The following is a 14326-nucleotide window of genomic DNA, read 5'->3' as shown; positions in this document are numbered from 1 at the left end:
GATTCAATCGGTCTGTTTGGGAGTTAGATATTGTGATATATGTGAGGTAAATTAAGTCTCACATTGTTTACAAAATGAAAGTTGAGCATTTTATTATTAAGATGACTCATAAACTTAATACTTTAAGCTCAATGTGGATATATCTCCGACTGCCCCTGATCATCCTGACATATATATGGTTCCATAGAATCTTTTAAGATGGGTCTCCGCAAGTATAGTTCATATGGTAGGGACATCACATTATATATGCAGTAGGTTAATATTTGAACTCAAGATTTTCCACTTATTCATCCTCAAAAGTTTAACTTCAATCCGGTCAATAATCAATATACTACTTGACAAAAAAAAAAAATTCAGGGTGGATTTAATAAAGGTGTTCACTTTTTTTTTTAAGGATGCAGTGTAGTGCAAATCTTTCTATTTATTTTTTGAAAAATTGATATTTTTTGTCAAGAATAATTGATATATTAAAAGAATTAAAAAATAAATTTGTACTTATGATAATAACCAAAAAAGTATTAAAGAGAAAGTTGAAAAGAAAATATTTTAATAATTCTTTTAAAATAATTTTTTTTTACTGTAAATAATATATACTTTTATTTAAGGAAATAGTTTCAAATTTGTGATGATAATGTACAAAAATTGTTGCATGTTGATACTCCTATTGCTTTGGAACACGCTTGGAACGTGAGAATGTCTTATTATCCAACTCATCCAAACATTAATCAAGTTTCAACCCTATTTGTCGTGTCCCCTCCCCGTAAGTAGGACAACACATTATCCTTCTCTCTCTCACTCACTCATTTTTCTCAAAACTCATGTGTGTATTAGATTATTGTCACTAACTATCACAAGCAAGGTTGTCAGATTCGAGAGTCTATTCAGACTCGAAAAGGTCGTAGACTCGATTCATAGACTCGTACGAGTTTATGAAAACTTAAAAATGAGTTTAAAAAGCCTATAAGTTACTCATAAATCACACACACACACACACACACACACACACACACACACACACACACACACACACACACACACACACACATATATATATATATATATAATGGAACACCAATTAACATAAAATTCAATTTTTAAATAAAAATCAAACTCCAAACAAACTTGTCAACAAAAAAACTCCATAATAAAACAAACAAAATAGCAAAGCTTCGGTGAAATAAATATGATAATGACTTCAAAGATCAAAAGCTCTGGTGACATCATCACCACCAATATAATCATCACCATTATCTTCACCATCATCATCAAACTCTGCCCTAGATAAAACACCTTCTTCGTCATTAACCAAAGTTGGATTGCTTGAACTTCCACTTAATTCAACATTGCCGCCACCATTGCACAACATTGGTAATAACATTGTTAGCAGTAACATCAACTTGCTCAACATTAACTTCAGTTTGCTCATTATTTTTTTCATTAAGGGTTTTCAATTTTATTTTTTATTTTGTGTTTTGGATGGGGATTTTTTAATAAAAAAAAAAATATATTTTTTTTAGAAAGATTTATAGACTCGTAAATTCGCCATAAACTCGCGAGTTTAAATTCGCAAGTTTATATGAGTCTATTTGAATCTAATCGAGTTTATAAAAAATCGATTCTATGAGCGATTCAATTCGTTTTTGCTTCCTAGATACGTAAACTCGTACAAGTTTAAGAGTCTACTTGCGAGTTTGACAACCATGATGTACAAGAGTTGTTTGTTTTTCAGATGGAGTATTTTTAGCATAGATAAGACTAGGGAGTATTTATTACTATTTAAAACTTATGACATGGTAGGTTAAATACAATAAATTTAGGGAAGACCTCTATATATAGAAAGTCTTTGTACTCTCCATTTTATTTTTTTTATAAGCAAATGTTGAATTATAAGGAGTACAAACTCAATCCTTACAATTCAAAGTCAATCTCCTTAGATGCATTTGAAAACAAACTAAGAGATTGTTGTTATACCAATCCGAAAAGGATATATTTACATTACTCCCTAATTGGCCTATGAACCAAAACTATTATATATAAATAATTTGATCCACTAAATAAGAAACATTAACACACACTCCTCTGAATAATATGTTATTACGCATATGCAGGGACGGATTCAAAGGGGGGCAGGCAGTGGCCAAGACCCCCCCCCCCCCCCCCCCCCTCATATATGTATATATATTATTATGTCTCAATTATCTATCTATAACACTTTAGTTTAGTATTATGAATTATACTATCGTAAAAATAAAAATAAATGATTAACATAATATATCGGTCCTTAAATATATGAAATATTAATTGTCAAATTAAGTGTATTGAAATTACAAAATATTCTCAAATATGTCTATTATTAGTAATTTTTGGACAAACTGACTAACATAAAACATATTTGAGGACCAAACTAACAAATGAAAGATAAATTTGAAAATCAAAATGACCAACAAAAAATATGTTAAGGCTCAAAATAATTGTTCTTATTTCCGGGCCTCCCGTGCAATAAGTTTCTGGATCCGTCCCTGCCCGTATGCCAAATATACCTAGTTAGTAGTTTTTCAAGCAACAATCTTCACCTCGAAAACTATAATGTCTTGTGATATGTTTATTTCATTACTACTTTGCTACATGAAAAATGTTAATACATGCTTATTTAATTTAGATAGAACAATTGAAAAATAATCAATTAAAGTTGCATCGAAAACACCTATAAGTCTAAGCTCAATTGGAAAAAACTGATTTATTTTTCCACCATTATCTTAGAAAATTAATCAATTAAAGTTGCATTGACAACATATTGATAAGTTGGATACCTTCACCGAAATTTGCTCCTAAAACCTCGCAGTTGTGTGAATTTCGGTGGTATTTTTCACTTAACTAGTCTACAAACCTTACATTGCCTTGGAAACCAAAGCTGACAAATTTTTTAGAATTTTGTTTTACAAATGCATCTTTTTTTGAATGGCAAAAATACTATTATTAAAATTAAAAACTTAGGATAAGGTTTGTTAAACGCAATAATTGTTTTACACTGAATGCTAACTTATAAAAGCTATACTGTAGTAATTAAATGTGTTTCCACCACTACATGTCCTTGTATGAAAATACATTTTAACATCTTCCCCTATACGTAGGTGTGAATGGGGAGACTTTAGATTATCCTCAAGCATTGACTCATACACACGGCTTGCACACGTTTTCTTCAACAATCAAGATCCTTATTCATATCTCGCAGAGTTTGGAGAGTTGTACGTTACTGAGTTATTATTTGCTAAGTTTAATTATATCATATATATGACTAAATATAAGTTATTTTTTGGGTTTTTACCACCAATATCTGGCCTATTGGAACCTCAAATCTGGTTCGGGAGTCAGTACGTTGTGGCATCAATTAGTTCCTTCCCCCTCCCAATCGCAATTGCGGAAATCGAACTAGGATCATCCCTATCAAAATTAGCGTCAATCATCACTAAACCAACTAAATATTGGTGATTAATATAAGATTAGTACCGTACAATAGTTAAGGTATGAATTATGGTATTGTAAATATGCCACTATTATAAATTACTAGTACGTAAGCTTACTGTCATTTTTTTGGTGATATTAAGCTAACTGTCATTATTATTCACATTATTCAATCGGTACATAAGCTAACTGTATATGCCATGCATTATTTACATTATAAATTCTCACTCAACTACTTGTACCTTGCCAACTAACTCCTCTTCCATGTCACCAACCATCAATAGCAGTTACACACTTAGATAAGATCCAATGAACCAATCCATGCCAGTTGTACACCTAGCTAGTTATAATATTCAATAATCAACAGAATTGGATTCATTGTAGTAACTTTCTTACGCAATTACAACTCTCACGTACGTTTTGTCTGATCAAGATTGACGATTGAGATTGTTAGCTATATGTGAAACTGGTCGTGTAATTTAGTAAATATTCGAATTTATGATGAGAAAAATTATATTTATGTGAATTGATTGCGCAAAATTGAGTTATAAGTAAAGTTATTTTTTGTACCAAAAACATGAGTAAAGTGATTTATGATTCCATATATTCATATAAAATGCGTTCAACATTAAATTTAAGTGTAAAAAATCAATTTTAAAATGAAAAGTTACAACTTACAATTTCTAATTTAAAGTATAATCCATTTTAGAGCAAGGCATTATAGTGACTAGTAGACATCAGAGAGACATCTAGTAGCACTAATCATATACCTCCTTTGCTCATATATATATATATATATATATATATATATATATATATATATATATATATATATATATATATATATATAATATGAAAAAAGGAGGAAACTATACTTAGAGATAAAATCAGATATACTTAGAGGAATCAGAGACGTAAAAAATCAATTCTACACATCTAAAAGTGGAACCAAATATAAACATAAAGTCTGATTTCAAATCAACAATTGATATTGATTACTACGCGAACTCAGACTTTGGCTGGTAACCACGACCCCCCAATCGAAACCATCATTTCATCACATTTACTACTAATAGACACCAACTCAGCAAAACAAATCACATTCATAACAGCAACATTGTACATAACCAAAATGAGTAATTTCACCGTTCTTTAATTATCAAAGCATATTAATTAATTAGATTATCACTCACAATAGTGATAACATAAACAATCTATCAATATTTGTTTCTAAATACACTTGTTAAAGTAAAGCTAACAGAGAGAGAAACGAAGAATGAATATATTATTGTTCACTTAAGAAACTAATTCTGTTACATCAAGCTAATTATAGAGGAAGTAGTGTTAAGAAGTCCCACGTCGGTTGAGAGATGACCTGACTAAGTGTTTATAAACAAGAGGCAATCCTCACCTTACAAGCCGGTTTTGTAAGGTTGAGTTAGGCTCAATATTCATTTGTAAGAAGTAGTCTGCATCATAAGCTAGCTACACAAGCCCACACACACTAACTTTATCTAAGGCAGATACTAGTTGTTACATTGGCGGGAAATAACATAAAAATGAACTAGCATTGTAACTTGCTGAACAAGCTAAAATTTCCGAGCTTTCAGTGCAGCATCGTATCACCCTCTCTCAAGTTGAGGACTGATATATGTCTATCATTCCTAGTTGAGAAATAAATGTATTGAACTTTGGTGAATAATGCTTTGGTCAAAAAATTAGGAAGTTACTCTTGAGTGGAGATTGGTAACAATTTGAGAAGACTTGATGTACCTTTTCTCTCGCTTGGTGACATTCAATATGAGAAGATCTTTCAAAAGGAAAAGCAACCAAATCAGTTTACATGTAGCAGTTGATAAAGCTATGTACTCTGCTTCAGATGATGATCTTGAAATAGTTAACTATTTCTTAACATTCCATGACCCTAAAGATAAACCAAGGAAGACACAATATCCAATTGTTGACCTTCTATTATCTAAGCAGCGGCTGCAAAAAGATGAGGGAATGTATTAGGGGGCCATGCGGACTTGACGTCATCCCCACCTAGATTATATCTGTTCGAAGAACAGAACAGGTGAATCAGAAATTGGATCACCATGTCCAGAATCGGAGGAAGAATACATTTTCTCGGAAAAACGCCTTAAAATCGCGAAAAGTAGATATCGTCCGGTATTCCCTTGCATCATAAAACCCCAATATTTGAAGCTCAGAGCTTGCAGGAAACAATATAACCCTCTTCCTGGATTATGTTTTAAGTATCTTACAACCCTACATGCTGCCTTGTAATGTGTCATAGTAGGTTTGTGCAGGAACTGGCTTAACTATTGTGTAGCAAAACTAATATCTCGCTTTGTGATGAAGGGGGGGGGGGGGGGGGGGGGGGGGGAGGGAGGGGCGGCAACAACAAAACAAACCATCAACCTCTTTAGATGGAGATACAATTTAACTATAAGATGAACACTCCGATACACATCGATGTGGATAGGATATGTACCGGTATACGGCTTAGGTTGATGATTATGATTGGTCCACAAATAATATTTAATATAGAAAAATTAATAAATACTATTTGTAATAAATACTATTTAATATAGAAAAATTAAGCATAACAAGTTAGATGAGAGTGAGTAAAAAAAAAAAAGTTAGATGAGAGAAATTGCAGTATCCAGATTCAAGAGATTAATAGTTTAGTAATTCATATAGTGGGGGATCGAATTTACAAAGCCTTAAATATCATATTGGTCCTTATATGTACGCGCTTTATTGGTTTTAGTCTCTGTATCGTTTTTTATTTAAAAAAAAAATTTCCCTAATGTGCAAATCTTGTTGATTTTCGTCCCTCCCGTTTGCGTTTGTAACTATAGTTGGTAGCGTGTTTTTAGCTAGTTGGTAGCTAATTGTTAGCGGATTAGCTACCAATTAACTACCAACTAGCAACAAACGCAAATCGGAGGGGCAAAAATCAACAAAATTTGCACATGAAGAGACGTTTTAAAAAAAATGATACAGGGACTAAAACCAAAAAAGCGCGTACATACAAGGACGAATGTGATATTTAAGCCATTTACAAAAATAGTATTATAAATTTTATATTAAAAATATATAATTAAAGTAAATAAATTTTATAGCAAAAATATATAAAATTGATAGGAAAAATATAATAAATTTTTACACGATATTCTAACAATGCATATTCTTTAAATATTTTACTACATGTATGTCCCTTTTTATAATCTTTGTGTCTTTGTAACCAAAATGAGTTGTCAATTTGTGCAAACCTACAAAATTTGGCCCTAGCACACGCATATTTGGCGCCGAAAGGTCACTCTCAAATAATCCCAAGATCGTATATGAGGCAGAGTTTAGAGGATGACCATTCAAGGTCCAAAAAATTTAGGGATCCATTAAACTCGAAAAAATAAATTATTAGTGAATTTACATCTATAACGACTCATAGGAATTGTTTTTTACGATCATTTGTTTTATATGGCGCTTTTATTATATTATTTCTTTATTTCTTCAAGAAAATTATTTTGAAATTTTAGAAATTATTTTATAATACATATTAGTCAGAGTCCATAAAAAACCGGCTTGAAATGGTGTTATATCCTGATTGCTACAAAACACAAGCTTTTCTCACATTTGCCAAAGGATACTCTAGAAATGGTGTTATACTTATATCCTGATTGCAATCAAACAAACACACACATAAAAACATGACCATACATAGGAGGTGAGGTAAATGGAATTTCTTCTCATCTCTTATTCAAAGCAGCAAACAACACAACAACATTTTAGATGGAGATACTGTTGGGAATGCCTCTGAAAGTCACTCCTCCCTCGCTAGAAGGATGAAGGACAGTGTATGGCATCTTCACAGGTCCATTCCGGTTTCTTAATGACTCGTCTTTGTTCCTTTTAATGAGCTCTTCCTCAATTTCAGCCAATTTCCTTCCAAACTTGTTGTAGGCCTCTACTGGTGCGGCTTCTGATGTCCAAAGATCACCTTCGATTCTTTGTCCGAGGTATTGCTCATTTGACACATGTGCTGACAATACCCCCATAACTTGCATGTTCCTAATGGTTTCAGTCATTGGTGTGATTGTCCTCAAATATGCCTTCTCGTAGTCCTTAGCAAGTTCATCATCCTCAGGCATGAATCTTCTGCTCTTAGTTGGTCGGTTAAGGATGTAACCTCCGTAGGGATATTGTCCAAAATTAATAGCTGCGTGAAGTGCTGAAGCAATCCATATGAGGATAGTACAAGTTTCAATCAAATCCGTAAGCTTTTCCATCTTATGCCACCATGTAGAATCCTTCAAGTCACCGTGACCCACCTCTACAAGCTCTTTCCAGAATGCTTGGAGTTCAGAATCTTGTTCAATATCTGCATCTGACTCGTAGTAGAAATTCACATATTCTTTAACCCATGACTTGATAGCAGCCCATATCTCTAGTCCATCAGAAGCATAAGGATAATCCTCTATCAAAAGACGAATGCCGTGTGGTTTAGTTTCATCCTCAACAGCCACTCCCCTAGATAAATCATAAACAAGGAAGATAAATTAACAAACAAAAACTATAAAACCAAAATAACTAAATAATTATTAGGGAATGGAATTATTATTATTAATTAAACTGATATTAATGACCATTTTTACAACTGTTCTCAGGAGGGTTGGAACTCCGCCTAATAGAAATATAAATGTTGACAGTTTCTTAGTAGTTAGTTTGTTAATTGGTATTTGGTAGTTACTTTGTTCATTATCTACTATATTTATGGTGACAAAGTAAAACTTACTACTATAGTACTATACTAGCTAACACCTCATATAGGCATATAAATTTTAATTTAAATTTTGAGATCAATGTCTTTATAAAATTGGACTAGACCAAGATGAAGTATTTTACAAGGTTAATTACCTTTTAATTAGATCATTAGGCAGTCCTTCCTCTTGGAAAACCCAATGCTTGTAAACATCAGAAGAAAATTGCATTGAATAATCTCCAAACATATATACCGACTCTATAGTACCCTCTGCGTTGATCAATCTAATTCGTGCATTCGCATTGATATTCATTGTGTTACGATAGTGTGGAAGTAAGAGTTTGTGAATAGGATGAACCACACTAAGATGCCTATTTGTTGCTATGATGAATGGTTCAACAGTAGCATGAGTGTTCAACCTGTCGTACATGTAGAAATATATATATTCATGACATTACTCATAGATTGATCAAATATAGTATTTGTTTGATTGTATAAAAATGATTAATGAAATTCATACCAATGGCTAATAAGTTGGTGATAACACGAGTCATTTACAACAACGTAAGCCTTGGCAAGAAGCCAAATTGAAGCTTCAACACCTTCAGTTGCAGGCAAGTAAACATTACTAACAGGACCAAAACTATCACCTTGAGGATGTGGCTTACTTAGCTCAATGGCCAATGGCTTTAAAGTTCCATCATCTTGCAAATAGAGAATGGTCCTTGTAGCATAAGCTTTTGCACCAGTATCGTTTAATTTCCTCAAATATGGAAAGATTGCATCGTGGTGATCAAGTATGTACAATTTATTGTCTTGGATAGCCTGTTAGACCATAAAATTTAGTCAAGTGAAGATTGTATATACTTATAAATTCTTTTCCAGACTATTTCATTCGAAGTTGGACGCTTAACAATTTAATAAAAAAAATGATATTAAAATACATTTAATTCTTTCGAGTACGTAATAATGTTGAAATACAACAATGTTTACCTGTTCTACAGTTTTCCCGCCCATGTATGGCTTCAACTTCAAGTCTTCTTCGGTTATTGTGGTGGTATTATCACCATAGAGTTGGATATCTACCTTGCTCTTTGGTGGAAATTCCTACATTAAATTAAATATAGCAAGCAAATGAGGTTAGCTATAAAGTGGGCATGCTTAAAATTTTTGAGCATGCTTAAAAATATTGAACAATTAAGTTTAATTACCTCAAGTTTTCTAATGACGTTTGGATTCACACCAGCAATCATCTCTCTCGTAAATTCCTCATCAGTCATCCATGCAGAAGTATCCTCTATTCATAATATGAAATTTTAAAAAGATCCATGAGCTCTCTTTATATGATTTTGTATATAATTAAATGTATTGCTAGCTAGGATTAGTATAGTTGTGACTAATATACCTTGAATCACTTTTGGTAATGGATAAACATTTGGTTGTTTTCCATGGAAAAGTGAGAGCACATCTTGAAAGGTGTTAAATTCGGGTGGATTGTCTTCTAATTGAGTTGTGGCATTTTTTATTTTTTTTTCCGAAAGACATTGAGGTGTGTCATATTGACATGCTAAATTGTGTGTGTTAATAAGAACATCTGACGATATCTTGAGGTTAAATAATTCATCTCTTACTAACGATATATTGAGGTTAAGTAATTCAACTCTTGCTGGTGATTTCTGGGGGACAAGTAATTCATCATTTGGTGACAATTTCCCAGGGCCAAGTAATTTACGATTTTCTTCTGGCAATTTCTGAAAGCCAAGTAATTCATCTCTTGGAATATAAACATAGCCGTCGTCCCGACGACTCTCACTATTTGGATCTGTTTATATAATAACAAAATATGTTTTAGCAACAATAATAATATTTTGGAATCGTCCCCGTGAGCTTAGCTCAGTTGGTAGGGACATTATTGCATTAAAATTTTATATTATTATATTGATGAAGCTTCTAAGGTCTAGACGTATAAATTTTGGAGCCTAACCTGTCTGAGTTGGTTTTCTGCCTGTTCTGCACCTTCGAGGGTAAGGCAATGTGCTTGATCCTCCAAGAACCGGACGAGCCAAGGCAGGATTTTTATCTGGCTCACCCAAATCATTGTAGACATCGTAATCATATATTCTTTCCCATACCTGGCGTTCTCCAGTTCCATCTCCTCTTAAAGTCTTCAATTCTTCTTGTCTATAATACACTAATGGATCTGGTGTTTTAATTGGAATGTATGTCTACATAATTTTAACCATTAATGGTGTCAAGTTTTTGTAAAAGAAAATGTATATTTAAAAAGCTATATTGTGGATTGTCTCTAGTGAAAAATGCCTCCAGTGAAATCTTGACCCTTAAAAAAATAAAAGAGAGAATTTTTATAATAAAAAATTGGAAAGTGAGTGGTGGGTATTACAACAACCGGAGAGAATCCAGTGAAATCTCCGATGGAAATAATCCATCCCTACATATGAGAATGATATATTAGGTTTCATGATTTGAGAGACCACTCAGAGTTTATATCCTTACCTTGTTGGCAAAGAAGATGCGGTGAGTTTTGTACTTTTCAGTATTGTAAACCCATGAGTTGCAAATAAAGTGTAAGGGTCCATGATTGGGAACATCTTCAAGGGACAAGCTCACAAGGAAGAATTCATGTTCCATGAAATTCTCAACATAAAATGCTCCTGGAATTCCCATGTCATCATTGTGCCATTCAAAATGAATTCTAAAAGTAGATTTTTTGTCTCCCAATGTGGGTATGGAGGTAAGAAGACCATCCAAAAATGCTTTCTTTCCCACTTTTCCTTTTCCAGTTCCTATAAAAAAAATGTCAAAGCTTTGATTCTCAATTTAACTAATGATTTACAAATTAAAGTTACTCATTAGTTTTCAAATTTTAATTTTTTTTACAACTTTTTTTTAGGAAAAAAAAGTTAGTCAAAAAAATTCATGCCATGTGGCATGAGTTATATGAAAGTGAAATAATTTTAGAGTTTAATGGATATGCTAGCTTAATGTAAAATATTTTTACACGAACGTTCAATACGAATTAGTTATTCCTCCATCTCATACAATTAAAGTGGGGTGTAGAACGGTCTGATTTAACGGTATCAGTACATGTTTCATTTTCTGATACCCACCAATTATTTTTATGACACCGTAAAATAATTGTACATTATCATTCAATTATTTTTTACGGTTGAAAGATAATGTACAATTATTTTACGGTATCAGTAGATGTTCCATTTTCTGATACTTTTAAAATGTTCTTTTTATAACTGATTATTACATTATAACTAATATTCTACATCAAAGTCACTATTACATAGTTACCACAATGATAAGACAAAAGGATAACTAATGTAAAATTTTCAATAATTAGGGGTCAACAATTTTTTGGTTTACAATAAAGTCGAGGATCGAACACATAAATCAAATCTAGTGACTTAGGAGTCCGGGTGGTAAACAATTACTATAAGATAAAAATTATTTATTAAATCAAATAACTAAATCTTTTAAAATAGTCACATAAATTTTCTATAACTATCACTATTTTTATCAAAAAATTGTGTCCATCTGCATGATATATAGTGTTAAGTGTATATATATATATATATAGATGAAGAAGTTATTACCATCAGCGTTGGAATCACTAATCAACTTGAAAGCCACCGAAGTGTCCAAGAAGGAAGGAGGAACGGCATTACCAACAACATTGAAGTTCAATGCACTATTGTGCACCAAAACCACAGTTCCATTCAATGTAGTCATTTTCTATGGTTGAATATATTACACTATCTTTGGCAAATGAAAGAAAAGCTCGTGTCTTTAAGCCATGGGAGTGGTGAGTATTTATAGTAGTTTGATTCGATGGGATCACTAAGTTAACATTTTACGAAAGAGTGAAAATTGAATAAAATATAAAGTGAAATATTGACTCATAAATTTAGGGTCCGTTTGTATTTGGTTTAATTTTGAGCTTATGCAAATAAATAAATTTTTATATTAATTCATAAGTTTTCACTAAAAAAATTGTATCTTTATAAGTTGTTAGTTGCATAAGTTGTTTCGCATAAGCTCAAAAATAAATCAATACAAACCGACCTTTAATATTTTGAGAATTACTTTTGCCACGTTTCCAGGCGTGCCCTACAAATTTACCAACATACCCCTATCTACTACTTAAGTAACGAAATACTGTATGCCACCTAAATAGAGGACGTATTAAAATTCGTTAGTTTTGTTACCAGTTGAGGGCACACACACTCAGGGTCGGCCCAACATTTATTGAGGCCTCAAGCGAACTTTAAAGAAAGCTATTAACAAAAAAATTTTAGGCCATTTTAATAATAATAATAATAATAATAATAATAATAATAATAATAATAATAATAATAATAATAATAATAATATTTTAATGTAATTTTATTTAGATTTTACCTTTATTATTTTTTGAGATACAAAATATTTAAATTAAAGCATGTCAATTGGTGTATCTTTTTATACTTGTGAGGCCTTTTACTTGTTGTACTTAAATGTTTTTTATTTTTTGCTTAATTATACTTTTGGTCCCTTATCTTTATTTTAAGTTTCAAGTTGATCCTTTACCTTTTAAAAGTTTCATGTTGGTCCCTTATCATTAGGTTTAATACTGATAAATACAATAATTTTAGGGAAGACCTCTATATATACAAAGTCTTTTGTACTCCCCCACCTTTTTGGTTTTCACCACTATTATCTCGTCCACTAGATGAAAACCCTACTCCATATAGCTTATTACATCTGACATATGTTCCACAGATGTAAACTTCTTAAATAATATGTCATATTTTTACTTGTGACTGAATCACCTAATCTAGGTCGGGAGTCAATTCTAGTATCAAGTGATTTCAACGTCTTCCCGATCGCACTCTTCCACCTTTGAAAACTATAGCACGTATGTTGAGTTTTCTTAACATATGTTTTTAATGTACATAAAGATATTTTTAATATCACGTCCTATCATTTCATAATATTTAACTTTTCGCAAATATTATAAAAATATGATAAATAAATTAAAAAGAGTAGAAAGATAAATTTATCCATTTGTTCATATTGATTATTGATGTACTTTTATTATCATAATTAAATTCAAAATAAAACATAAAAACTTGAAGTCGCTTGTACTTCTAGAGGAAAGTAAATGTAAATATTTGTAAAGGTTTTATGAGTAAGAAAATTTTCACTTTCTTATACTAGGGCATCATTCTCTCATCATAAATTTATCTCATAACAAACAAAAAACCTTGAAGATGATCGATGCACATAATAGTATTATTTATATAGAACAATTGAAAAACAATCAATTAAAGTTGCATTGAAAACGCCTATAAGTCTTAGCTCAACTGCAAAAAACCAATATATTGGTAAGTTTGACCTCTTCACCAAAATTCGTTCCTAAAACCTCGCAATTGTGTGTGAATTTTCAGTAGTATTTTTCACTTAGTCTACAAATCCTACAAAATATTGCATCGAAAACTAAAACTGACGATTTTTTAGACATTTTTTTTTACAAATGCAATAATATTGTAGGATGAAGAAATGAAGAAAGTGCTAGTATTATAGTACTATTATTATTACAATTTAAAACTTAGGATAAGGTTTGTTGATCAATGCAATGATTTTTTGTACACTGAATGCTAACTTAGAATTAGAAAAGCTATACTGTACTAATTAAATGTGTTTCCATCGGTACATGTCCTTGAATGAAAATGGTTTAATCGCATATTTAGTCTCTTATATTTATTTTAGGTTTTAATTTGGTCTTTTATATTTGAAAAGTTTAAAGTTGGTCCCTTATGTTATTGATATCAACATAACTTAGTCCTTTTCGTTAAATTTTGAGTTAATTTTTTCTAACTTTTTGTTAAATTTTGAGTTAATTTCTTCTAAAACTTTCACATAGTACTCTCCTAAGTGATTCACATACGCAAATTCATTAGACAAATCTCCGAAATAAACAAAAATTTGACGAAAAGAATCAACTTAAAACTTTTTAAACATAAGAGATCAAATTAAAATCTAAAATAAATATAAGGGATCAAATATACAATTAAACTTATGAAAATA

The 14326-nt window shown here is 31.5% G+C and overlaps 1 protein-coding gene across 1 annotated transcript; it reads right to left on the bottom strand.

The window, feature by feature from the left end:
* Positions 1–6823: 6823 nt before the first annotated feature.
* Positions 6824–12045, bottom strand: LOC123885388 (linoleate 9S-lipoxygenase-like). Its single transcript, XM_045934665.1, has 9 exons — positions 11854–12045; positions 10745–11034; positions 10215–10455; positions 9636–10052; positions 9442–9527; positions 9224–9337; positions 8751–9055; positions 8386–8649; positions 6824–7998 (listed from the first exon to the last, which is right to left on the bottom strand). The coding sequence occupies exons 1-9, from the start codon at positions 11987–11989 to the stop codon at positions 7257–7259; spliced, it is 2595 nt and encodes an 864-aa protein (XP_045790621.1). The 5' UTR covers positions 11990–12045; the 3' UTR covers positions 6824–7256.
* Between the last annotated feature and the right edge of the window lie 2281 nt (positions 12046–14326).

Source organism: Trifolium pratense, linkage group LG5 (genome assembly GCF_020283565.1).
Source record: "Trifolium pratense cultivar HEN17-A07 linkage group LG5, ARS_RC_1.1, whole genome shotgun sequence".
NCBI lineage: Eukaryota > Viridiplantae > Streptophyta > Magnoliopsida > Fabales > Fabaceae > Trifolium > Trifolium pratense.
This window is presented reverse-complemented; position numbering and strand designations above follow the sequence as displayed.